This window comes from Gallus gallus, chromosome 14 (genome assembly GCF_016699485.2).
Source record: "Gallus gallus isolate bGalGal1 chromosome 14, bGalGal1.mat.broiler.GRCg7b, whole genome shotgun sequence".
Taxonomy (NCBI): Eukaryota; Metazoa; Chordata; class Aves; order Galliformes; family Phasianidae; genus Gallus; species Gallus gallus.
Genome location: NC_052545.1, coordinates 4,139,857 through 4,165,029, shown reverse-complemented (window position 1 = coordinate 4,165,029; position 25,173 = coordinate 4,139,857). Strand labels below are relative to the sequence as shown.

The 25,173-nt window shown below is 56.4% G+C and overlaps 3 protein-coding genes across 13 annotated transcripts in view; 2 read left to right on the top strand and 1 right to left on the bottom strand.

Moving 5' to 3' along the window:
- Nucleotides 1-18,867, top strand: part of FBXL18 (F-box and leucine rich repeat protein 18) — a 31,645-nt gene extending 12,778 nt beyond the window's left edge. For 4 of the 7 annotated variants that reach the window (XM_046900607.1, XM_040647351.2, XM_040647354.2 and 1 more), the window contains exons 5-6: nt 13,108-13,234; nt 13,338-13,668. In XM_046900607.1, the coding sequence (XP_046756563.1) occupies nt 13,108-13,234; nt 13,338-13,433 (223 nt within the window). In that variant the 3' untranslated portion in view covers nt 13,434-13,668. Of the gene's footprint in view, nt 1-6,570; nt 11,426-13,107; nt 13,235-13,337; nt 13,669-18,737 lie in introns of those variants that run through there. The other 3 variants (NM_001012786.2, XM_040647355.2, XR_005839720.2) reach the window with 2 other exon arrangements.
- On the bottom strand, nt 15,357-23,201 carry LOC124417207. The gene is made up of 2 exons (XM_046901026.1): nt 22,363-23,201; nt 15,357-21,759 (listed from the first exon to the last, which is right to left on the bottom strand). The coding sequence occupies exon 2, from the start codon at nt 16,308-16,310 to the stop codon at nt 15,366-15,368; it is 945 nt and encodes a 314-aa protein (XP_046756982.1). The 5' UTR covers nt 16,311-21,759; nt 22,363-23,201; the 3' UTR covers nt 15,357-15,365.
- A 384-nt stretch (nt 23,202-23,585) lies between these two features.
- TNRC18 (trinucleotide repeat containing 18) overlaps nt 23,586-25,173 on the top strand; it is a 47,607-nt gene continuing 46,019 nt past the window's right edge. For all 5 annotated transcript variants that reach the window (XM_040647500.2, XM_040647501.2, XM_040647502.2 and 2 more), the window contains exon 1: nt 23,586-23,784. The gene's annotated coding sequence lies outside the window, so the exon portion shown is untranslated. The remainder of the gene's footprint in view (nt 23,785-25,173) is intronic.

Sequence of the window (25,173 nt, the reverse complement as noted above, 5' to 3'; positions counted from 1 at the left end):
TGCAGGAATGGGGCTTCCAAGTGGGGGTATGGGGCGAACCTGAAGATGATTCGGACAGAGCGAAGTGATCTCATCCCTTTTCTGGCACAGGACTGAACTATTGCAGATGGATTTTTGCTCGCCTCAAATCTGTGTTCCCCCCTCTCCCGTGCTGCCATTGCCCTGAAAAAGTCCCCGTGTTTCTTTCTGGCCAACTGATTCGTTCCTCCTGCTCGGCTTCTCGCCGTGTGCTCGGCCTCAGAAGAGGCGGTAGGATGTGCTGGGAGGGGGCTGTTAGGGCACAAAGCATGTACACCATCATCATCTGTGGATTCTGCAGAGTCCTCCAGCGTCGTGCCGCAGTTATCAGCACTGCACAAAGCTGCTGTTACCACCTGGGGCTTACTGGATATTTTCAAGCTGTTTTTGCTTCCCTCCATCACCTTCTCATCCATCTGACCTTGAAAAAGTCCCTTTCAGTGCAGAGCTGTTTTCCTGGCTCCTGCAGCCGGCGCGGTAGCTGCCAATCCCACTCCGCTAGCCTAAGCATGTTGTGGGCTCTGTCCCCGCATCTGATTGCAGAAGACTTAATGTATCGCTCGGCTGGTGTAGTGAATCATTAGCATCCTGCTCCAGCTTTCATTGTCTGTTTCATTTCCTGCTCTTAGAAACCCCTGAATCATTCTGTCACGGGCTGAATAACAAACTGCATCCTTGTCAGCTCGTGTTACCCAAGAATTGGTCGGCGGGCTTGGCGAAGGCTGGCTGCTCGGGGTGTGGCCGTGACACCTCTGCTGCTGCCAGGGATGTTGTTTCAGGGTGGGTTCAAATAGTTTGCAAGCCGGCAGAGCCTGTGGGACCATCCCCAATTTGGTATATTTATGTACCTTCTTCTTCTGGGGGCACTGACATACCCCCTTCTTAAGTGCATTCCTGTGGCTAACCCAAACGACCGGTTCCAACTCCTAGCCGGTGTGCTTCGAAAGGAATTCAGCCCTGAAACCCTTCCTCAGAGGGAAGATGGGTCTGTGCACAAAGTAGGTTTCAAGCCGTGTCCTCCTCCCTCTCTTGGCTGAGGAATAATGTTGGAGTAGTACAGCCACGCTTTCTCTTCACGAGGGTGTAAAAGGCTGAACGGAAGCATTAACTGCAGCTTTAAAGCATTTCCATGGTAAAATAAATCTAATTGAGCCGTTATTGCAGTTGCTTTTTAATTTGTGGAAGAGATTAGGAAATAACTTTCAGCTTGCTCTGGCAGAGCGCTCCCCGAGGACGTGTCCTGGGCACTCTGGCAGCACTCCTTGGGTTCTCATTCCCTCCCTCTTTAATTGTCCGGTTGCATCTGAGCAGTGCAGAGTTCAGCTGGCAAAATAACAGGGGAACCTCAGTCTGGAAGCTGCAGCTCACGGGAGAGGTAGTGGAGCGTCATTCATCTCTGACAGAGGGAACACACAGTGCTGATGGAAGCAGTTCCACCCTTCGGGTGCATCAGACGTGTCCTGCTGTTTGGCCGTGGCGTGCTGTGGTGGCAGAAGATGCTGTGGTGAAGACAATGGGTGGTGGAAGTGCTGTATGTGACCGCCGTCCAGAGTGCCATCCGTGTCCTTTGCCAGGTTGGAGGCTGAGGTGATGGGACTTAAAGTGAGGGGAGGTGCTTTATGAAGGAGTTTCATTGCATGGAGGTGAAAGCAACCCGCAGAATGAATCCTACTGTCATGAAGGTTGGGAAGAGCTCTGAGATCACCAACCCCACCCCATCCCCACCATGACACCAAACCACATCCCTCAGTGCCACATCTCTGCGGTTCTGGGACACCTCTGGGGATGGTGACCCCCCCCACCCCCTGTGCAGCAGTGTCAGTGCCTGAGTGCTCCTTCAGAGAAGTTTTTCCTGATGTCCAACCTGAACCTTCCGTGGTGCAACTCGAGGCCGTTACACAGCTGCTTTCCTGGGGAACTTTGGAAGTCTGTTTCTGAGATAGGACGAAGCCTGCTCAACACCAGCTGTGCCAGAGCGTTGGAAGTGAGCCTGGCATTAGGGTCTGGGTCTGCTTCAGGGTCTCGGTGTGTTGGCTTTGGACCTCTTGAGAGCCTTCTGGGGTCTGTGTGGGTGCAAGGGTCCTCCTGGAAGGTGCCCGTGTGGCTGGAAGCAGCTCTGGAGCAGCTCCATTTCACGCTCTTGGCAGTCCATGCCAACAAGCAGAGCTCTTGCAGTTCCCTGAGGTCTGGGCACAACCAGTGGAACAAAGTGAGGTGTACGCCCGGCCTTCCTGAAAAGATGAGGGAGGCGTGTGTATGGACGTTGGATGGTGTCACTTCTCAGCTGCCCCGGCGTGTCCTGGCACTCTTCCTCTGTTCCACCGAGCTGTGCTCCGGGGATGGGAGTTTCCAGGCTGGCTCAGGTACGTTGGCTGAAGCTTACAAGGCAGATGCCACATCTGAACTTTCAGACGTGAGCAAGTCTTCCAGTAAAAACAAGCTGACGCTGTGCCTGGCAGAGGATTAACGGGGTTTTTGTGCGTGTGGGTGAGAGCTGTGTGCAGCGCGAGATGCAAGGTGGGCTTCTGCTGCTGCTGCTGGGAGGGCTGCTGCTCTCTGCAAGCGGATCACTCGGCTGAGCGCAAGGTCTGAATGAAGCAGGGCAGGGTATGTGGCTGCAGCAGGGGCTCAGTTGCTGCTCAGAGTCATACCAACGGGAGTCCAAATCTGCTCTGTCCCCACCGTGCCTTCTTCCCCCACCTCAAGCGTCTCCTGACTTTCTTTCGTTCCTTTCCCAGAGCCTCCTTTCCCATAAGCTTATCTGTGTTTGTGGAGTTTAAAACCTGGCCTTGATCCTCTCCTGATACGCCGTATTTCCTTGTTTTATCTGGCGTGTGCTTCTTGCCTTGCCAGTGCTCAACGATACCACCTCTGTGCCCTCCGCTGCCTGCCAGCATCGGGGAGGTGGGATGTGCTGCAACATCCCCACTTGGCACAGCACCTTTCTCAGGCGTCTCTGCAAATCCCCGGGGGAAACGCGTTGTTCAGCGCCGAACACCGCCTTGTCCTGTCTGCATGAGGCGGGTCTGAGCAGCCCCAGCACGGCAGGGATGTTGTGTGGCTGCGCAGAGCAGGCGCTGCAGGGCTTGTGCCCGAGGCTCACCTGCAGCTTGGGGCTGCCCTGTGGCTGGACGGGCAGCTCTGCAGCCCGGTCGGCCCCCTGGCATGTCAGGAAGCACCCGCTGGGAGTGTTTGCCAGGAGATAACCACATTCCGGGCAGCGACTCTTTTGTCTTGCTAAAATCAAGGAGATCTGATTAAAGCGCAGACCTTGCTTTAAGAATTTTTCCCTTTCTTTTTGACTTTGTCCCTGACCTACATATTGGATCCCGCCACGCTGGTTGGAAGCAATTGAGACCATAGCGTTAAGCTATTTACCAAGCTGTTGGCTTGAAAATAACCTTACTGTCCACACCTGCTCCGGGATAATTTTGGAGTCAAACAACAAAGCACCATTAACCCTTCCAGCCACGTGCAGCCCGTTCAAGGTCTAACCGTAGAACAAGGTTATATCCCTGCTGACGCAGGGAGGAATTGGTGCTGGCACTTTGCTATCTGTTTTTCAGCTCCACGGTTATTCCCAGCCAGCTGCTGCGGCCAGCCCTGCTCAACATCCCCATCCCAACGGGGACAGTTCAGGGAGCTCCTTGTGAGAGCTCCTGCTGGGTGGTTGCTGGGCTGGTGTTGAGTCTGCTGGACCAGAGGCTATTCTGGAAAACGCGTGCGTGTGTGTTTTCTTTGTTAGCCCAGTGGTTGTTTCTGATTAAAGGGTCTGTTTTGAAGGGGCTGCTCCTCAGTTGCCTAGAAAACTTGCTTTCATTTAATTAATCGTGATGAGTTTAGTCTGGAGGTTTTGTAGGAGAGAGCAAGCGAGCGTATCCTTGGCTCCTTTCCCTTGGAAAAAAGCAGGGTTTCATGTCTGGAACTGCAGCTCCTTTGTCTCCCCAGGCCGACATCCCTCTCTGTCCTCGGAGTTTTCATTTTCCAGGCCGTGTGCTTGTGGAGGTAGATCCAGTTTGAAGTCCATCCAGGTGCGGAATGAGGAAAGAACCATCAAGAAGATTACAGGAGCTATTCTGCAACTGATTAACTCAATCTCTTCCCCTTCTTGTTATCTCCTCCCCGTGCCTAGGGCCTTTCGAACTGCTGCTTTAAGAGCTTCTCACTTAATCTAGCCCACCTGGACAGGTGTATGAAGAAAGGAATTGCCTTCCGGGGACGAACTAAAGGAGCAGAGGTTGCAAAGGGAGTCTGCTTTTGGGAACTGCTAATCCCAGCTTAACGTTATGACAGCTGCTCGTTAAAATCAGGGTGTTTTTTAACAGGCAGTTAAAGGAGAGGCTTTGCACGCACATTTAGCTGAGGATAATAGTGAGCCATGTGCATTTGATTTTTTTTTCTTAAATCACACAAATTGTACATGGAAAGAATTCTTCGGCGTCAACTTGCTGGGCTGTGGAATTTACAAGGTTTGCAGTAACTTACAGTTTCCTGTTGGGGGGTGGGGGGGGGAGAGAAAATGACAAAGCTTTCTTTTTTCTTTCTCTTCTTGTAAGATCAAGTTCAAACCTCTTCTATAAACCCAGCCTCCCTGGAAGGTGTGCTGGCTGCATTGGGCTTTCTCAGTTGTCTTGGTGGCAGGTTGTCATGTAAACTCGTCTGGGCTCTTGTTTTTATAGCCGCATGGCAAGGCTGCTTATAAACCATATTTTTCTGCATCTGGGGAGATGGCAGTCTGTGTGCAAAGAGAGAGGCAGAGGTTTGAGGAGTTCACGGTCAGGAGGGCTGTATTCCTATGAAGACAACTGCTTCTTCCAGCAGCAAACTTGGTCTATGAACACAACTCAGTCTGTGCAGGGCTGTGCCGTTGGATAAGAAGCACAAAGAGCTGAGGAGGGGCTGTCAAACAGTGGCTTGCTCCCCAGCCTCCAGCTGCACTCAGGGAGCTCTGTCCTTCCTGCAGCCCTTAGGCGTGAGGCATGAAGGGCGCTCTGTGATGCAGAAAGATAGAGCATCGCCCCGGGTAGTGTTGCTGCTGGAAATCCTCTCTCCTGCAGCTACTCGGGTTCAGACAAATTAATTTAACCCGCCAGGACCAAACAACTGAACGTGGTATGGGAGTTCGTGCTGCAGACTGTACTGCAAATCCTTTGTGGACGGGAGCATCCTTCCTCTCCCCCACGAACACCCCCTCTTGTTGCCTTCTGTTCAGCTGTAGTGCTAGCACTGGTTACCTGGGATTTCACATTTTCCAGCAGCAAATCTCCTTCCGTTCCTGTCTGCTGGAGAGGAATCTGGCAGTATCAGCGCTAAGGATGAGCTGGGAATTTTCCAGGCACATCTGCATGTGAGAAGCTTGTTTAGCAGTGATCCGTTCTCCAGCCCAGCACAGCTTGGTTCGGCCTCGGGGGACTGATGCTGCCAGTTCCACTCTGCCTGCTTAGGGTGACGGCGAGCTGGCCCCTGTCACACAGCTCAGAGGGAGCATCTCGGTGGCACGGTGCTAATAGGCAAAGTGTTTTAATCTCAAGGGTGTCACCTTAAGCTACGGCATAACTTCCTTTACCCCCTGGCTTTAAAAAACTGAACTCATCTCATTTGGCTGCGCTGAGCAAATGCTCTTCCCCCGTGCTCTCCTGCTAGGCTGCTGTCATGCAGAGCACTTGCTGATGGGGACTCGGGCTCTTTTCATATAGCATAAATGGCTTTAATGCTTGCTGCTCTCAAGGTCTGGGACTCGAAGTGTGCGTTGGAAAGCAGAGCCAGCTGAGCAATGCTGGCAAGCGAAGCTGGGAGGACAGGAGGAGACTGCAGATTTCTCTAAGAGGGCACGAAAGCAGCGAGGCTGTGAATTCAGAGTGTGGAGCCCAGAATTACAGGGAGGGATGCTTGCATGCGTGAGGGCAAACTCACGTGGTGCCAAGGCAGGTTTTCTGTGACTTGTATGGAAAAGGAGGCTGCAGTGCGTGTGTGAGCGCACTTAAATGCTTATCTGCAGATCTGAGCTTTCTAAACTTGCCTGTGCTCTAATTGCAGAGGATGGGTTCTGCATGCACAACAACTGAGCCTGAAGTGATGATCCCAGGCTCAGCCCTCAGGGATTGCCCAGCGCTGCTCTGCCCTGATTTCTTTAATGGTGCTGCAGCTTGCTGCTGGTTTGCAGGTGGTTTAAGCTGTTATCTCTGAGCACCTTGCTCAGCTTGGGCAGCGCTGCTGCAATCTCTGCTCCTCTCAGGATATCTTTATGCTGTGATTTCTTTTTAATGGTTTTTTTTTTTTGCCCTCCTTCCCCGCAGCAGGCTGGCATTGGGCTCGTGTGTCAGCTCAGCAGATGTGCTCAGCTGGGGTGTGCTGAAAAGCCTGGCTGTGCTCCCTGCAGAGGCACGGGGGGAGGAGGGAGAAGGGGAGCCCTGACTTGCAGCTGCCCCTCCTGCCCCCTCTGAGCAGCCCTTCCTGCCCTCACAGCCACAAGCCCTATATCCCTCCAACCCCCGTGCTGTTTGTATGGAGAATGGGTGCTTCTCCTCTGCTAATAACCTGTGTCTGATTTAGTTTCCAGGCGGACCGCCCGGCGTTAAACGTCGTCATTTTCCCTCTGCTTCACGAGGACTTGACTGAGGTCATCAGAGATGTCCCCATGAGGCACTTGGATGAGATCACCTTGTTTAAAAGCAGAGTGGCCGAGGAGCCCCCCAACCTGTGGTGGTGACAGCGCGGAGGGGACAGGCAGTGCGGATGTGTAGGGTTGCTTCTCTTTGGCCTGGATTCCCCACCCGCAGCTCCCGGCCGCCTCCCCGGCTGCTGCACAATCACTTTCCATAGGTGCAATTGCAAAATAAAAAGCTGTCCATCTGCAGTGGGGAAACACCTCCTTGGATGATGCTTGCATCTGAGCAGCCTGTCTCGAAGGCTTCTGGAACGCGATGAGTATTTCCTTGCGGTTAATAATGAATTGCTTTGTTACTTTACTGAGGTTGAAGGTAAGAGAACCTGACTTCATGACTCTCTTTCCCCCGTGTCGCCTGGTGTATTTCCCAAGGGCCCCCGTGTACTTTGGCAGTGTGCTTCGTGATATTGGTGGAAATCATTCTTCGCTTTGGTCTATTTTTGGCAAAGTAGAAAGCCTCGGACAGCTCAGAGGCACAGCGGTGTGGCGCTCTGTTGAGGTGCATCCCATCTTTTCCATGTCACAGGTACACGTTGGTGGCCACACACGTGCAGTCGCAGATATCGAATGGTCTTTAGATTGAGGAGTGCCACGAGGGCTATTTTTTTAATGTTTGAAATAGCAGATGATGGTTATCAGCACCTTGGCTGTGCGCGTTCTTGCTGATGCTGTGTCCTCGGTTGGCGTGGTGGGAGATGTTCTCAGCTGTTTTGGAAGTCCTTGTCCTGGGGTAGGTGGAGCCTACAGTGACCGAGTTAAGGCTCAGATCTGATTTAGGTGCAGTCTGTCGTGCCGTTTCGATGGGGATGTGGTGTTCTGGTGTTGTCCTTAGGTCCCGTGCCCTGAGTTCATGCTCATCTTAGAGGCGTAGTGAAGCATCTTCACAGCATGACTTCGGTCAGCTTCTCTGCCCCAAAGAACCTCCTCAGGCGTCAGTAGTGGTCTGGATCACTTTCATATTGCCTTATGTACTGAGCACTTTGAAAGCATCAGACAGCTGTACCAAAAGCCGTGTTGTGAATTCCTGGAGCGCCGTTGCTGAGTGGCAGTTGGGTTTCCCTTTTGCTGGAGCGTTTTGTGGCAGAACAGCGGCTCTGTCTTCTGCAGAGCAGCCGTCAGCTGGAGCTGGTTAACTCTGCACCTGCTGTCTCCTATATGTGCTCTTGTGTTGAGCAGTGCTTTAATGGGACGTGGCTCTGGGCAGCCTGGTCTGGTGGTTGATGACCCTGCCCATGGCAGGGGGGGTGAAACTGGATGATCTTTGAGGTCCTTTTCAACCCAGGCCATTCTATGATTCTATTCTATGCGCCTCCACGCAGGTAGGTGATGGTGTCAGTGAGCGGCTCAGTGTCTGTGCATTGCTTAATCCAACCCTTGCACGTGTTTGCTGTCTGCCTGAGCTTCTCTCCCTTCCCTGCTCAGCTTTGGGTCCGGCAGCAGCCGTGCTGAGGCCTCTGGAAACAACCACATCCTCCCCATCCTCAGAGTGGAGCTGGGAGCCCTCCTGGAGTGCTGCAGACTGCTGCAGGTCAGGCACGGCGCTGGCACCCCGCAGTTGGCATCCTGCTGCTGTTTGCTTTCCCCGCGAGGTCGTCCTTCCTACCTCATGTCATACTGCTTGCCTGTTCGAATCCCTCTCTCCCTCTCCAACAACTTTCTCCTCTCCTCCTCCCACGCTCTAGCAAAGCCCATGAGCTTGTTGGCAGGAATGCGAGCCTCTGCTCCGTCCAGTTCAGTCCACTCCAGCTCTGCCTGGTGTGTGTCCAGGTTTCTTTCCTAGAGTAATTGATGGGGGTCAGGCAGCGAGCTGCTGGAAGCAGTGCCAGTGCTGTGCTCCTCTCCTTCCACCTCTTGGGCAGGGTGAAGGGAAGGCTGAGGGTATGGAGCCCAGTCTCATGCTTAAGGAAACCTGTCCTGTCCCACGGAGGAATCCCAACAGCAGGAGGAAGGCCTTTCCCGTCCCATCCAGGGATTTCTCCTCCACCGACACACAGCAGCACCGGTGGGAGTTTGGCAGAGCTGACTGAGTTAACCCTTTGGTTCCCGGGGCTCAGAGCAGCCCCACAAGGCAAGTGGTGCTGAGACCTTTCTCTTGGCAATGCGGAGCCCACCTGCCTCGTCTCGCTGGGTCGGGGCAGGCAGTCGGGCATGGTTTGTAACACCATTATTCTGTTGCCCAGAGCGTGGTGCTCAGACATCTGTATTCATGCAGGCAGGTCAGAAGTCCTGATGCAAATGCAAGCAGTTACGATCGGGGCTGGGAAAGGTCGCCCATGGGTAGTAAAGATAGCACTACAAAATGGTGATAAAGAGGGCAAAATGCCTTCTGCCCGGCCCGTTCCCCAGCCGTGGTCTGGTGCTCCCTATCCCTGCCACAAATCCTCTTACGGTGAGTGAGAATTTCCGCTGCTTCTGCACTGCGGGCAGGATTCACCAGATGTTAATAATGTGCTTATTTTCTCTAAGTGCTATTTTGGCATCGGTGTTAATTACAATTTATATTCTGCAACATTTACACTGGGAAAAGAACCCACCCTAATAGTCCCCAATTGGCAGAGCCGGGCTATTAAGCATCGCACCATATGTTCCGAGCAGAGCAATGTATGGGACTCAGAGCCCACTCAGTGCTGAGGCTCCGGCGTGCAGCATTGGAGCAGGAGAGAATGGCGGCATTGGCACGGTGCTGCTAGCTTTTATTTAACACAAAATCCCTCCCCTTTCCTCTGGTCCCTGTCCCCATCTCTCCAGAAATATCCCCCCGCTCCCTATAGGCACCCAGTGAGGTGAACTCAGCCTGCTGCTGCTGCTGTGGTGGGCTGAGATGAATGGATTCCATCACAGATGGAGCACTCCTCGCAGGCGCTGCCTCTCTGTGCTGCCCGATCCCTGCTGGTGTGTTTGGTGCTGCTCTCCAAAGCTGACCCACCACTTCCGGGGCTGCGGGAGAAACCTTTGCACCAACCACTGGTCAGGAGTCCGTGCGCCTTTGGGAGAAGGAGACTGTGGGGGCGAGCAGCAGTAGTGGGGAAAGCAACAGTTGTCTGTGTTCTGCTCGTGCTTCCTTCGGGCAGCGTGCAGGGCTGTGAAGTGCCCTCCTGGGAGGGGAGCGCAGGTCGGGGCTGCCGATGCGGGCTGCCGGGTAGCAGAGCAGAGGCCCCGCTTGCATTAATCCCCAGGGCTGTCTCTGCAGCACAGACTGCCCCCTCACCTCTTCGGTGGCTCTTTGGGACTCGGGGCACGGAGCCCCAACCCCTCGCAGGGCGCTGCAGGGTGAAGCACTCCTCCACGTGGCTCTCCCGCCCCGCAGGGCTGCGCAGGCGGCCGGGCGTGCTGGCAGGAGAACCATTTCCATAGAAACCAGTTGGGATGTTGTACGGGGAATAGTGATGAGCAGTGAAGGGATGCTGCCTCGGACCCGGTTTGTTTTTAGGGGGCAGCGAGGGGCAGAGCAGCCCCCAGATAATGGATACCCCCCCGCCGTTCCCTCCTAGGGGGTTTCCCCCCCTCCCTCCCCCCTCCGCTCCTCAGCTTTCGTCACATTTTCAAAATGGCCAACCTGGTTAGGAATAACCATCACCATAAAACAGGATGGATGGGGTCTGACTACGAACACTGTTGCTGTTAGCAGCAGGATGTCAGCCATAAAACACGAAGCAAGGGAGGCATTGACCTTTCCGCTGTTTGAAATGAATGGAGACATCAATATCCATTGTTTCGTGGCATTGACCTCTGACGTGCTCCGTTCTCCCTCCCCTTTACTTATTTATTATTTTTAGCATCCCCCCCCCCCTGCTCTGGAGGAGAGGGGTCACTCGCTTCCATCTACTGATTCCCACCTCACTCGGCAATGGGGAACCCCTCACCGTGCGGAGGGTCCCCGCGCTGTGCCGGTGCTGTGGCTGTGTGCTGAGCCCCACTCCCGCACTGCGTCCCCCCCTTCCCCGTGCAAAGTGAAAGCTCCGAGCTCTGAAGGAAGGCAGATCAATACGCGTTTAATTACGATGGGGTTTTTATTTCAGTTTTCAGGCGGTGAAGTGTAACGTTTTATGTGAGCGCCATCGGAGCCTGGCCGCCCAGTGCCTTGTTTTATTTATTGCTTTAAAGGAGCCCCTTCTTTTGTGAACCTCAGCTCCGCGCAGCGAACGTGAAATCAGGCATTGCTAATGAGCTGCGTGACAATTAAGTAATGTAGCACAAAACCATTAGGACGCTGCGTTTGGTTTTGAAGTTGGTCCTTTGAAGCGGAGCTGCAGCTCCCTGCCCAGGGCTGCCGGGGAGAATGTTGCTCTTTCAAAACTTTCTTTGAAAATGAAATGTCAGCATAAGAGTCCCTATGGCTGCCGCCCCTCGCTACGAGCAGCGGGGGGAGATGGGCGCTCCTCGTGCAGACTGCTGGCGTTCGTGGGGAGGGGAATTGGGAGAGAGAGAGAGAGCAGGAAGCGGGCGCTTGGTGTGCAGAGCTGGCACCAAAGCTGCCCGTTGGAGAACAGCGGTGCCCTGGGAGGGAAGGAGCTGACCCACAGCTGGGGGGGGGGGGGGGGGGGGGCAGGGAAGGGGGTTGGGGGGCTGCGGCACCGCCGGGCTCCTGGGCTCAGAGCCCTCCATCCGTGCGCTCATCTGCTGCTTGTGTTTGCACCTGGCCCCGTGTTCTCGTAGTGAGTCCAGTTCTGAATGTGCAACTTTCCTGTACGCAGTGGCATGTAAAACTTCAAATAAAGAGTGAATCTGTTCTGAAGCGGGCCCCTCCTTGTCTCCTGCCTCGTATTTCCCTTGAAAAGCACAGCCCAAAGCCATCCATGCCCCTCATGGGATGCGCTTTGGAGTTGTGCTCCATCTGCAAAATGTGAGGCGATGCTTTTCCTCCGTGGGCGTCCAAACGGACAGTGGTTGAGCCTCATTGCTGCAGGACGAAGCAGCCCTCCGGCTGGCAGGTGGGTGAGTGGTGCTGGTGGAGCAGCGAGGGGTGCACTCACAGTGCTGGAGGTGTTCCAGAACCACAGGGATGTGGCACTTGGGGACGTGGTTTGGCGTGGCGGTGGGGATGGTGGTGTTGGGGTTGGGGTTGGTGACCTGGCTGCCCTGTGGGCTCACCCAGCTCTGCCTGGAGGCTCCATCCCGCTGTGCCCGTGGGCTCCGTTGCTCTGTGCACTCTGGCAGGGGCCATCCCTCGTGCTCGTGTTTAAGTTATGGATTTTATTGCTCCAATGACCGTTATCTAACCGTGGTTTTGAAGAGGGAGGAAAGAGATAAGGAGGGAGGAGGCTGAGGAAGGAATGTACTCTGCTGGGGCTCTGGCTTATCGCTGGGGCTCACTGCATTGTTTGGGCATTAATAATCCCAGAGGAGGGCTGGGGATGGAGCAGCTCGTCCTGGAGCTGTGCTGTGCCCCTGCGGCACATCTGCTGGCACAGAGCTGTGACTGTTCCCAGGTGGGGGCCGTAGGGGAGCCGGGAGACAGCAGGGTGAGAGCTCTGCAGCCATTCAGTCACATTACTGTTCCACGCTGCCCCACAGCAGGGTTGAGGCTGAGGGGCTGTGAGGTCCTTTCCAACCCAACCATTCCGCAGTCTTTAAGGTTCCTTCCAACCCAACCATCCCGCGGTTCTACACATAGATGGGAAGCTTTGGGAGGGACCAGGAGGAGAGAAGTGTTGCTGCTGGGGCAGGGATGGGCTGTGGTGTCTGTGGGACACGCGGTGGCTCTGGCGATGCTGCAGTGCCACCCTTTGGGGCTGGGACCTGTGCTCTGGGTGGCACCAATGCTGTCCCCAGCATCCCATTCCCATTTCATTGTGCTCCCATTTGCTGCTGGTGTGGCACCGAAGGGCTGCGTGGAGTTGGAGATCCACAGCGTGCTGAGAAGGGGGAAAAGAGGATGAGCTGCATCCCTGCCACAGGTGGGGAGCACAGGTGGATGGAGGAAGGGCTTCTGAGCCACTCTCCCATAAGCAGCATTATTGGAGCACCATCGCTGTCCTCTCCATCCCCTCCGTAACCAGGAATGAAGAGGACAGCTCGTAAAACCCTCCTGCTTTCTACAGAAGGAGGGAAGAAAAGAGAGAGGAGAAAAAAAAAAAGCCTTGCAAATGCTAAAGGACATAAAGGGTGTTCATGAAAGGGTTGGATGGTGGTTATTGCAGCAGGGGGAAAAACAACATTATTTCACTGTGCAGATAAAAGGAGGGGGAAAAGCAGCATATTTATAGCTAGGGAGCCTGGATTCCTTGTTAAGCCGCTATTATCAAATTAATGTCAAAATGCATCAAACAGGCATGAGTGTTCTGGGCCCCTTATGCAAAGTGCTTGCAAATTGGTTACAAATACATTTGTTTACAGGGTACGAGGCAGGAGCGAGCTAATTAGTCATTGTAGCGGGTTGTTTTGTCTATTTTTTTTTTTAATTATTTTTTTGGCAATTACAGACAGGCTGTTTTGAAGCACAACCAGAGCCCCTTTAAAAGCACACCGAGTGCATCCCGAACCCAGGAGGGGATTCCAGCCCTCCCCACCGTTGGCTGTGCAGGCCGTGCCCTGCTGGCTCCTTGCTGGGTGAGTTCTGCCCTTCCCCTGTGCCCATTGGAGGTTGTAAGGTTGTATTCCTCTGCCTTTATTGGAGATCCTCCACCTTAAAATCAACTCTCTCACCCATCAGTGGCCCTCAGGTAGTCCCAGAGCCTCCAATGCTGTGTCCCCACGGGGCTGCTCTCTGTGCTCCGGTCCTCGCTGTGTCCGCACCCTGCGCTACTGATGGACACCTCTTGTGCCACGATGAGCACTGGGCCCAGGACAGCCCTTCCCTGCTCAAGGAACTGAAAATACACCGAGGAAGTCCAGCGTGAGGTGGGCTGGCGACTCTGTACATGTTTGCCTTCCATATTCTATTCCGGAATGGGTGACCGTGGGATAACCACGGCAGCCCCCGGTTGGGCGGACTGAGCTGCACTGATGTATGCCACGCGTGGCACTGCAGCCCCACGTGCCGTCCTCGGGGCTGAGGGCTGCAGCCGTCCCCAGTGCCACGATGTCACCTGGGGGGTTGGGAGGGCTCCTCCTGGGCAGTCCCTCCCGTGGGCGCTTCTGGGCAGCAGTGATGGGGTCGGTCCCTGATGTGGGGCTCCACCAAAGGCACCGCCATCAGCTCCCCGCGGTTGGGGTGCGCTGGCTGCAGCCCGGGGCCGTTGTCATTCTCCTCATGTAGCAGGAAGGATTTCTGCGAGTGCCATAAACCATCACGTGGGCAGAGCCTGGGTGAGCTCTAATTGCTTCTATTTGCATAATGAGGCGCAGCACGGCATCCTGCTGGTATCAGAAAGGGGAAAATCAAAATCAGCTCCAGATAAACAGCCTGCCCCCATCCCTACCCGCTCCTCATCGCGTCCTTTCCCACTCCCAGGTGGGCGCAGGGTTTCTCCAGCTCCAGGTCTCTCCCGCCCCCCAGTAGCACCGTGCCACCCCTGCCCTCTCCATGGGGGCTGTGACCACAGCCGTCCCCACTCCATCACCCCGCTGTCCGTGCAGCACTCCGCTCCCAGCAGAGCCCCTTGCGGGCAGCGGGACGCTGCGGGCGCGCTGCGCTCACGGATGGGTCCCAGTTTGGTTTTGTCACCGTATACGGACAGCGACGCCCTCGCAGCAACGGCGGCACGTCGGGGCACACCGCGGCCGTCAGACATCCGTCGTTTCTCCCAGGACGAGGGGAAGCGCTGCCATCCGGGTCTGTGCGGCGCCGGAGGGTCCGTGCCGTGCGGGTTCCGCGGGACTTCCCCAGTGAGAGCCCAGCAGATGTCACTACAGCCTGTGTGATGGGGACAGGAGAGGGGACGGTCCCATCTGCGGGACGTACCCCGCGCGCTACGCACTGCGCCGCTCCGGACCCGCGCTCCTCCGCAGTGAGCGCCCAAAGGCAGCGGGAAGGGCACCCGGAGGAGGGGGTGACGTCCCCCGACGGCAGCGCCACCAGCCCGTGTCCCTCAAGGGACCGGGAGCATCCTTACCCCATCCATCCCAGCGGACAGATCCGGGCACCCCCGGGCGCTGGGACAGATGCTGGGAGCGCTGCTGGGACCTTCCTTGGGTCCCTGCCCCGGCAGCACGCCGAAACACGCCTCAGCCATCCATCCCTCCTCCTCCCCCGATTCCTCCGAGCACTCCGCTGCCCTTTGGGGGAGAAGGGCTGACTCCAGATGTTTCCCTAATGAGAACCTTCTGCAAACTGCTCCGCTTTACTTTCGTTCGGAAAGCAAAGCAAAGGGCCGTGCTGGTGCTGGTAAATCCCCCACAGCCGGCGCTGGGATAGGGGCAGAGCCTCCAGCTGCCTTCTGCAGAGCGGCGCTGGTGCAGCACGATGTGCCCAACGGGGTGGGTTTGGGATCTCTGCTTTCCTAGCCCGGGCTCACTGCCATCGCGTTTGGGATCACATCTGATCCGTTGGGTCTGTCCATGGCTGCTATGGGTCGGATCTGCAGAGCAGCACTGAAAGATGGCAAAACATTCACCGGAATGGGCGCCGTGGTACCTCTGAGTCAATTTGGGGGATTAATTGGAGCCGATGGCATTTAATAATCAGCCTCATCCCTCCCCCCCACCCCACCGCCTTCCCGGGCTAAAAACAAACCACGTTTGGGTGCGGGGAGGACAATGAAACGGAGATGGGGCACTGAGTGCTGTGGTGTTTTCTGCCTCATCCCAAAGGATGCAACAAATGTGACCCCCAGCCATGGGGGGGGGGGGGGGGGAATGGGGTCAGGGGGTCCTGGGGAGCCCCTGCGGTGTCCCCATAGAAGAGGGGATGATATCCCACAGCCACAGCTCCCAGTTTGCTGCCGGCGCCATGCGTGGGGTGCTGCAAGCTGCCGTGGCGGGGCTGAGCCTCCATCACAGCGACACTCCTCAGCCTTCCCTCATTTCTTCGGGATTTCAGGCAGCTTCCAAATTCCTGCGCAGCCAAATCCTCCCTGGGGCTGCCAGGAGCCCCGGCCAGCAGTGGGGACGTGCTGTTTCTGTACCCACAGCACAGCCAGGATTGCTGGTGTTCCGCGGGTGATGAGGTCGGGACGGAGCCCCGCTGCTCCCCGTCCTCACACGGCCACATCAGAGCGGGGGGTCCCGGCGGATCCCTTTGCCGGCACCTGGGCTCCATCCCAAAACTCGAGGTGATGGGGAGAGCGCTCCCAGCTCCGCACCCCTCTGCTTTGGGGTCCCACCCCAAATTCCCCCCCTTCACCCTCCCGCTGTCTCCATATCCTCGCTGCGTTCCCGAACGTGGAACTGTGTTGGTTCTCTGCTCCCGTGCGGGATTTATTGTCCCCAGGACTTCCTGTGCTTGCTTCCAACATGCACCATTTCTTCTCGTGAGCGATAAATCAGAGCTGTTTGTTTGTTTCCAGTGGCTTTTTTTTTTTTTTTTTAAACAGTTCTGATTATTTTCTATTTTTTTTTTCCTCCTCGGGGCCCTCCCAGTGCTCTGTGCAGCACTTCGGGGGCAGATGGAGGTGGGGAGGAGATGAGGAGAAGTTGTGAGTCCAGTGATGGCACACGTTGGGTGTCCATGAGAAATGCTCACAGGAATTGAGCTGGGAAGGGTGGGAAATCCTGCCCTGATGCTGTGGACTGAACACTGCTCCATGGCCAACAGTGCTCCATCTCCACCACTGCTCCATCTCCACCACTGCTCCGTGTCCAACACAGCTCCATGTCCAACCACCACCAGGATGCCGCCCCATGGCCTGGAGACCTTTCATGTCTTGGGGTTCTCCATTGAAGCCTTGCAGACACGAACCCAGTTTGGTTTCCCTGCCTCACCCTGGGCAGAATGGAGCCTCGCAGTGGGGTGATGCTCCAAGCACCCTCCCCCACCCATGAGGCTCCTATCAGAGACCCCAGAGCTGGGGACCCCCGTGCAGGACGCAGCTACCTGCTCTGATCTGCTCTTTCCACCAGCAACTTATGGAAAAACACTTGTTTTGCGGCGTGCCGGATGCTCCTCCTCACTCTCCCCACGAAAGCACCTGGGATGCCGACCTTCCCACAGCGCTTTCCTCACCTTGAAGGCTTTTCCTTTTTTCCACCCCACTCTGGCTGTACAAACCGCGCCGGGACGCGGCCCGACGGCGCTCCCAGGGCTGAATTTAACTCGGGAGAGGACTATGATTTTCCAGCAGCTCTCACACAGCGGCGGAGGCACCCGCGGGGTTCCCACCGCCCCTCTGCTGCTCCCCGGGCCAGCATCAGCACGCCCGCAACGCGTCCCCTGGGGATGCAACAGCCAACAGGATCCGCCGGGGAGATGTTGGCGAAAACACCCCCCGAATGATGAATGGTGCCGAGCTGTGCTTTATGCTCTATATTTAACAGCATTGTCTTCTTGTAATTTATTTTATTTTTCTTGGAAATGGGTGTGGGGGTGCAGCACTCGTTTTTTCCCGCGGCTTTTCGCTCTCCCGCAGAGCTCTGACCCCTCCGCGGTGCTCTGGAAAGCAAATGTCTTTTTTGGTTTCGTTTGGAAGCCGGGATGGAAAATGATTTCCAAACACCCCAAATTAGAAACAGCGCTTTGTTTTGGTGGTGGGGGCGGCGGGAGGGGGGTGGGGGGGGGGGGGGAGGGGCAGAGTGTGTCATCCCGCAGCAATGAGGAGCGCGCCCAGGGAGTGCGGCGCTGTGATTGATTTCTGCAGCGCTGCCCCATAGCGCTGCCCCAAAGGTTTGCACATGGAGGGTTTGGGTTGGAGCTGCTGGTAAGCGATGGGAGCGAATGCTCTGCAGTGCCGGGGGGCACGAGCAGGCAGCGGTTTCTTGTCGGGATTTTGTTTCAGTGCGTCCTCATAGCGATTTCACTGTGGGTTATTCTGTTCCCCACAAAAAAAAACCATCGGGTCCTGTGGGAGCTGAGTTGGACTCTTGCAAAAAGGAGCCAGTCCTGCCCGGGACAAGCTTGTCCCTGTCCCTGCAGTTAGAGGGTCTATTGACAAGCCACCATGGCAGAGGCTTCCTGCTGCCTTCTACAGCCCCAAATGAGCCCTCAGCCGTGGGCTGTGGGGGTGCCAGGCCATGTCTGTGGGTGCAGCAGCAGGCATTGCCAGGAATCCCAGACAAACGGTGCATTTTAAGAAATCACATGGGACGCTCCATGCATCCACGAGCAGTGGCTGCACAGGGGGGAGAAACCTTCACCCTCTGTGTTTTCCCCCCGTGGGGCATCTCAGCTCACACACCCATAGGCACAGATGGGTGGCCATGGGCCGGCTGCCCCCCTCAGCTCAGGCTGCCCAATGCCCACCACGGCCTGGGGCACCTCCAGGGACGGTGATCGCCACGTCCTGATGATGTTGGAGCCATGTGGGCTGGGTTTGCTCCCTGCAAGCTGGTGCTCAAAGAACGGAGCAGCGTTACACCTCGGCCCCTCTGCCCTGCTCCTTCCTCTCTTCCACCTCTCCCCCTTCTTTCTTTCTTTTTCCCAGCCCCCCCCCCCCCCCCATCGAGGGAAACGCTTCGTCTAATTAGCAAAACATGTCAAAGAAAAATGATTAATGTCCCGGGAGGAGATTTAGCCGCCTTTGTGCCCGGGTAGCCTGACTTCTGCTCTTAAAGGTTCTATTAAAAGATAAGGCAGCTCGTGACGGGCAAGCAAAGCAAAGCGTGCGCTCTGCCCGGTGCCGTGGGGTGGGAGGAGGGGGGATGCAGATCGGGGTCACCGGGGCTCGTGTTTCTGTGCCTCTGTGTGTGACCGTCACCGTGGTGTCGGGCCTTGGCAGGGGGAAAGGCGTAAGCTCTGGCTGAATGCCTCCTTTATTCTTCCAGGGCAGGTAACTCAATCCTGCTGGCCAGGCTTTGAGCGTTGCTGTGATTGAGGGTGTTTGCACGGCGTGATGCTGCGGGAAGGGGGAGCGGTTTGGGGAGGGGATGCTCGGGGTGGCGCCCCAAATCGGGGTTAGATCCTGCAGCGGGGTGGTGAGGGGACAGCCAGGTCCCCATCCCAGCCCTCTGCCACGAAGCCCAGCACATTCACACTGAAACCTTTGCAACGGCCTCTTGCAAAACTCTGTGCCCGCTGCAGGGCGGTTGTTGCAGACACCCGTGGACCAGAGACGGAGCATCGCTGCACCCCAGGATGTGCCCAACTCTCAGCAGAGCTCTAGGAGATCCAACCGCAGCATTCTTTGCCATTATTATCACATAAACCACGAGAAACTCCCAAACCAGCAACTGGAGGCATCTGTGTGTCAGTGGGTGAGCGGGGAGCTGCGGGGCGGGACGCTCTGTGCTGGGGGGGCTCTCCTCCAGCATTGGCCCTGCGCTCCGTCGGCTCCGCTCCACATAAACAAGGGCTGTGTGTCGGCTGGAGGCGGCCGTGCAGGGCTGTGTGCCGCTGGGTGGGACCTCAGCACAGAAATATTTTCAAGATAAACAGAGGAAAATGAGTCCTGGAGGAGGACGGAGCCGCTGGCAGCGCTCCTCGCCGAGATATTTCGGGGCAGGAACTCGGCGCTCCGCGGGCCGGGGTGGAAAGCTGGCTTTTGTGAATTCTTTCTTCTCCAAAGGGAACTTCGAGGGCTGAAAATAAACACAAAAAGCAATCGGCAGCAGAACCCGCTGGGGACAGTGGAGATGTCACGGGGCAGAAGTGCCACGGGGACGGGACACGGGGCATGGGGAGCAACATGGGGACACACCACGCTCTCCCTGCAGCATCCCTGCATCCCAGTGGCCGAATGTCACTGGTGCTCGAGGTGGAGCATCACCCAGCACCAAGCAGGGCTGCCCGCTGGCAATGCCAGGTGCCGGCAGCGGCACCCTGGGGGATGCGGTCCCCTCCGTCGGTGCCACGCTCGGGGCGCTGGGATGCCGGCGTCTCCCCCTCCCTCCCTCCCCACCCTCAGCAAATTTAATTAAAAGTCATTCAGATTCCTTTGAAAGAAAATGTCATCCGTCGACACAATTACACTTTAACTAACCAAAGCTGTTACAGTTCCTATATATATTGGAATCAGGCTGTCGTTATTAGTTCTAAGTAAGTAATTTATTCCCATTATTGTGTTCAAATTACAGGATATTACCCCCTGGGGAAATAATCCTGTTATTTGAAATGTAAAAAAGAATTCACATGGACAACAATAGGTTCCTCAATGAACCTCAGAGCGGCCCCGAACAGAGCGCAGCATTGCTTTGCCTGGATAGAAAAACATACAAAGTTGTGCTCCAAAGATGTTTTCCCCTCTGGTTTTCCTCCTCCCGCCCCAAGAGAGGGAAAAGGGACTCCTCCTCTCCAGCCGGGGCTGTGGGAACCCGGGGGGCAGCGGGGGGGGGGGTGTTGGGATGTGGGTCCATGTGCTGTGCAGCCCAATGTTGGAGCGGCTCTGCGACACACGGATCTCACGGAGCGCTTCGGACCACCGAGAGGAAAGAGGGAGAGGGGGAAAGAAGAAAGAAAAAGAGGAGGAAGAGGGAGGGGAGGGAGGAAAATGAGCTACACTTGTAACCTGATTACAGCAGCCAGCTATGTGTGCGAAATCACAATGCGGCTCTATAATTAAATCTCCCTTTCCCCCCTCCTGCTGCGCTCTTTCCTCCAACAGGCGCGGTACAAAAGCCGTCGTTAGGACACGGCATTCCAGCTCCGACCAGAGGGGACGGTTTTGTCTATCGCTGCTGGGATCGTCTTGAAGGAAATCATAATTAGGAGCCGGGCGCTGCTGGCTGGAAGGCTTTGTTGGGCACAGGGGCTCTGCTGGAGGAGCTGCGGGTGCCGTGGGGCTGTGCAGAGGGGGTCTGTGGCAGGGGAGGGGGGGCGAAAGGCCCTGGGAGAGCCATGGGGCGGCCAGGGGTCAGAGGGATTGCAGTGGGTGTGGGGACCCTCCTGCAGCCCATGGGGCCTGTGGGGCTTGGGGCAAGACGGTTTCTGCCCCAACAGGTGTTGTTTTAGCATCATTTAGGTACCCAGCGTGGGCTGCTGTGGTGCTTTGGTGCGTGCCCATAGGGATAAGGGAACCAGAAGACCTCCTGGGTGTGGGGAATGCTCCTGCAGTGTGCTTTTCCCAAAGGTTTCTTGGCACTTGGCTTCTGGACACAGTGGCCCTACATCAGGCGATGCGGGGATGCCAAGGATGGGCTCAGCTCGGGGCAAGCAGCCCCCGTGGTCACCGCCTTGCCCACTGAGGACATTGCTTTGCTGGCTGCTCCGTCCCCACCTGTGTGACACCTGAGCTGGGCGGCAGCTGCGGGTTCAGCCCCAGCAGCCCTTGTCCCTGTGGGCAGGTCTGTGCTTGTTGTTTTGGGGTACTTTTGGGGACAGGTTTTGCTTCCCATCTCCCTTTCGCTCGGGTCAGAAGAAGCGTTTGTGAGCCGCACCGTGGGGAGGCAGATGGGCTCCCCGTGCTTTCAGATGGCGAAGTTTGGGGTGCACACACAGCACTGACAGCCACACGGGGACATCTGCAGGGGAAGGGACAGCCCGGGGCAGCAGTGCTGTCAGTGCTCGGATCTCTTCTTTTGGGGACATGGCCCTCGGTGCGGCACAAAGCCGGACCCCACGCCTGTCCCCATCCCCTGCAGCTCTGCATTTCCAGCTCCCCAGGGCTCCGCCGGCTGCTGCGCAAAGCAGAGAGGAGAGGTGAATTTTAAGAAGGACGGAGCAAAGGCGCACAGCTCTGCGGTGAACCGCTCAACTTCTCCCCCTGCGCCTCCCATTGAGTCGATGCTTCGGGACCTTCAAACCTGAGCCGTTCACATCTCCTCACCGTTCCTTCCCCACGGATGTTTTCCGTGTTCTGATGTTTGGTGTGCACACAGAAGGAGCTGCGCTCAGCTCGCCGTGCTGGTGCGGATTGCCGCTCACAGCTCTGCCTGGACACAGGCTGTGTTAGACGCACACAGCGAGGTGTGGGTTTGGGGTATTTCCCATGCGTTTCTCTGCTAAACCACCACATCTGTCCCTCCAAAAGCCGTGGCTGCCTCCTGCTCGCCCCACAGCCCAGTTCTGGTTAGGGCTGGCGGGCACAAATCACAGCCCCGGGACTCACGATCCGCTCAGAGCATCCCCGTGCCAGCATCTGTTCTGTGCTTTTTCTCATGACTTTGCACTTAGAAAAAAAGAAAAGGAAAAAAAAAAAAGCTTTTTATTGGGTAAAAGGGGAGGAAAAAAAAAACAACAACAAAAAAAAAGGAGAATCAAACAGCCCCAGAACCCCGCAGCTGGGATTGATGGAGAACGCCATCCCACACTGCTGGGAATCCCACATCCCGTCTGCCCCCCACACCGGGCTGCCCCCAAAGAGCGGGGTGTGGAGGACCCCCCTCTGTCTGTAGGGCTGCGTCAGAGATCCCCTTTTGCCTTCCATCCCCTCTTTGGTGTTTTATATGGGGGAAAGGGCCCCCAGCACCGCGCCGGCGATGAGGAAATGGGGCAGAGCTGTGCCAGCTCCGTCCGTGCGTCTGTCTGATTTATGGCCGCGTTGCTAAATCCAGGCGCTGACTGCACGCGTTAAATATAGCTCCAAACAGCCTGCAAACGTGCGGGCAGCACAGCACAGCACTGCACAGCACAGCACTGCACGCCCCCCAGCCTCTGCTGTACGTGTGCATGTGGGGGGGGGTTCAGAGCCCCAAAGAACATGAACAGCCCCCCATAAAGGTGGGGTGATTGGGGGTGGTTGTTGTGTTCCCATCCCACCCCGAAGTCCTACCTGTGTGCTGGGGGGGCTCAGCGCTGCGTCCTGCCTGCTGCCCTCTGCTTCCATTAGGGGGGCGTGGGGGGGTGAAAGGGGGAAAAAGGGAAGGGGAAAAATAGGAAAATGGGGCAAAGGGGAATAAAAAAGAGGGGAAAAGGGGAGAAGTGGGGAAAAAAATCGGGAAGAACGATGAAAGAACGGGGAAATAAAATGACCAAAAAAAAAGAGAAAAATGGAAATGTTTTTGGTTTTTTTTTTTTTTTGAGTAAATTAAGCGGCGTAAAACAAAAGCGGCGGCGGGGGGGCGATACAATTAAACGGGGGTGTGTGTGTGTGTGTGTGTGTGTGTGGGGGGGGGGGGGGGGGGGCGCTCAGCGCTGCTCGCGGCGCTGCGCGGGGCGGCACAAAATGGCGGCGGCGGAGGAGGGGACGCGGGAGGAGAAGGGCGGGTTTTGTTTTCCTCGGGTTTTTAATTATTATTTTTATCTTCCACCATTTTTAAGGAACGCAGCCATTTCCCCCCCCCCTCCACCCTCCCCCCCCCCTTTTATAAAAGCGACGTGTTTGTGTGTTGTTAACGACAAAAAGAATCCTACAAACGACACCCGACAAAACCCCTCCGTCCTCCCGCCCTCCTCTCGGCGCTCTGCCTCAGCGCGGCACTTCGGAGCTGAAAGAACGCCGCTCCGCTGACCGCCACCCCCCGCTTCGCCCCTCATTTCAATGTTTGGAAGCGGGGGGGGGGGGAAGGATTCACCCCCCGCGGCCGCTCCCCCTCAAAGGGCGCTTTGTGCGCGGCGGGGCCGTGGGAGAGCGCCCGGCGGCCGTTCCCTCCTCAGCGCCCGGGGGGCTCTGCTGGGGGGGGGGCGCTTCTCTCCCTCAGCGCGGGGCGGGCCGCGGGGGGCCTGGAAACGGCGGAGACCGGCGGTGACTGAGAGCAGAAGGCGGCGGTGGGGGGGCCTGGAAACAGCCGCCTGTTTACCCACGGCTGAGCGGCGTGCCGGACAGCCAATGGGGTGGCGGGAAGCAGCTCCGCTCCCGCCCCGAGGGGGGGGCGCGGCTTGCGGAGAACAATGCGTGTTTCATGGCCCCGGCGCCGCGTTTTTTTCGCCCTTTTCCCTCCCTCTCCCCGCGCTCTCCCGCGTTTATTTTCTCCCTTTATTTTTCCCCCCCCTCCCCCTCCCGCCGCCGCCGCCGCTTTTTTTTTGCCTAAGCGACTGCCGCGCGCGCGCGGGGCCGCTCTCCGTCTGCGCCGCCGCGGTTGGGGAACGCGCCCGATGCCGCTCGGCGGGGCCGTCCCGGCGCTCCATGGCGCGGCCGCCGCGCCGCCGCCCCCCCGCCCCTGAGCCCCGGCCCGCCGCGCCGCCCGCACCCCCCGCCGGGCCCCGGCCCGCCGCGCCGCCGCCATGGGCCGCGAGCAGGCGGCCTGAGCGCCAGGTAGGACCGCGGCAGCCCCGTGCCCCGCTCGCTTCCCGCCGCGCTTCCCGCTCCGTCTTCTCCCCGCGGTTATTGCTCTGCTGAGGCGTTCTCCCGCCCGGCGCGGGGCTGCCGCTCCTCTCCTCCCGCTCTGCCCCGTCGGCTCCCATTCGTGGCGCTGCGTTTTCCGCCGCCGATCTCCGCCCGCTCCGTCCCGCCGCTCCGCCGCCCGCGGGTTCCGTTCCGCCGCGCTTCTCCAGCGCTTTTTTCCCCCTTTCCTTTTTTTTTCTCGCCCGACACTTTTCTTTCCTTATCTTTCTTATTTTTCCCGATTCGGTTTTTCTCCCCTTTTCTCTTTTTTTTTCGTTTCTTCACCCTTTCTTACCGTTTCTCCCCGTACTTTCGATCTTTTTCCTTTTACATCCGTATCTTTTATTTCTTCCCATTTTCTCCTTTCGTTTCCCCTTTTCTTTCCCTTTCTCTCATTTCCTCCCATTCTTTTCCTTATTTTTCTCCCTTTTATTCGCCTTCCATTTTTCTCCTTTAATTTTCTTTTTTTTTTCCACCCTTTTAATCTGACTTTTTCCCCCCTTTCCCGTTTTTTTCCCCATTTCTTTTCTCCTTTCTCCCCTTTCCTTTTCTCCTCTCCTCCCACTTTTATTCCCCCTTTCTTTTCCTTTTTTCCCCCCTTTTCTACCCCCTTTTTCCTTTTGTTTTATTCCGTTTATTCCTTTTTTCCCCTCTTTCTCCCCTCCCTTTTCTCCCCCCCTTCCCCCCTTTTCCTTCCCCCCTTTTTTCCTCTTTTCTTTTCCCCCCTTTTCCCCCTTTCCCCTTCGTTTTTTCCCTTTTTCCCCCCTTTTCTTTCCCACTCTTTTCTCCTCCTATTTTTCCTTTCATTCCTCCACTTCTTCCTCTTCCGTCCTTCCCCCCTTTTCCCGGCTTTTTTCCCCCTTTTTTCTCTCTTCCCCTCTCCCTTTTCCCCTTTTTTTCCCTTTTTCCTTTTTCCCATTTTTTCCCCTCTTTTTTCTCCCTCTTTTCGCCTTTCCCTTTTCTCCCCTTTTTCTCCTTCCCTCCCTTTTTTCGCCTCTTTTTGCCTCCTTTTTTCCCCTTTCGCCTCCCCCCATTTTTTCGCCTTTTTTCCTTCCCCGTTTTTTCTCCTTTTTCCTTTCCCTTCTTTCACCTTTTTCCCGTTTTTCCTTTTTTTTTTTTCCGCCTATTTTCCTTGTTTTTTGCTCTTTCTTTCCCTTCACCCCCGCCCTTTTTTTCTCTGTTTTTTTTTCGGTCTCTTTTCTTCTCTCCTCTTTTTTTTCCCCCCCGATTCCTCCCACCCTTTTCCCCTCTCATCTTTCGCTTTTTCCCCTCCTTTTCCCTCTTCCAACCCGCCCCATATTTCTCTCCATTCCCGCCGCT

Bases quoted from the DNA above. Each gene is read 5' to 3' on its own strand.
- LOC124417207 (XM_046901026.1), bottom strand. From the start codon at position 16,310: ATGGAGCAGTGTTCAGTCCACAGCATCAGGGCAGGATTTCCCACCCTT.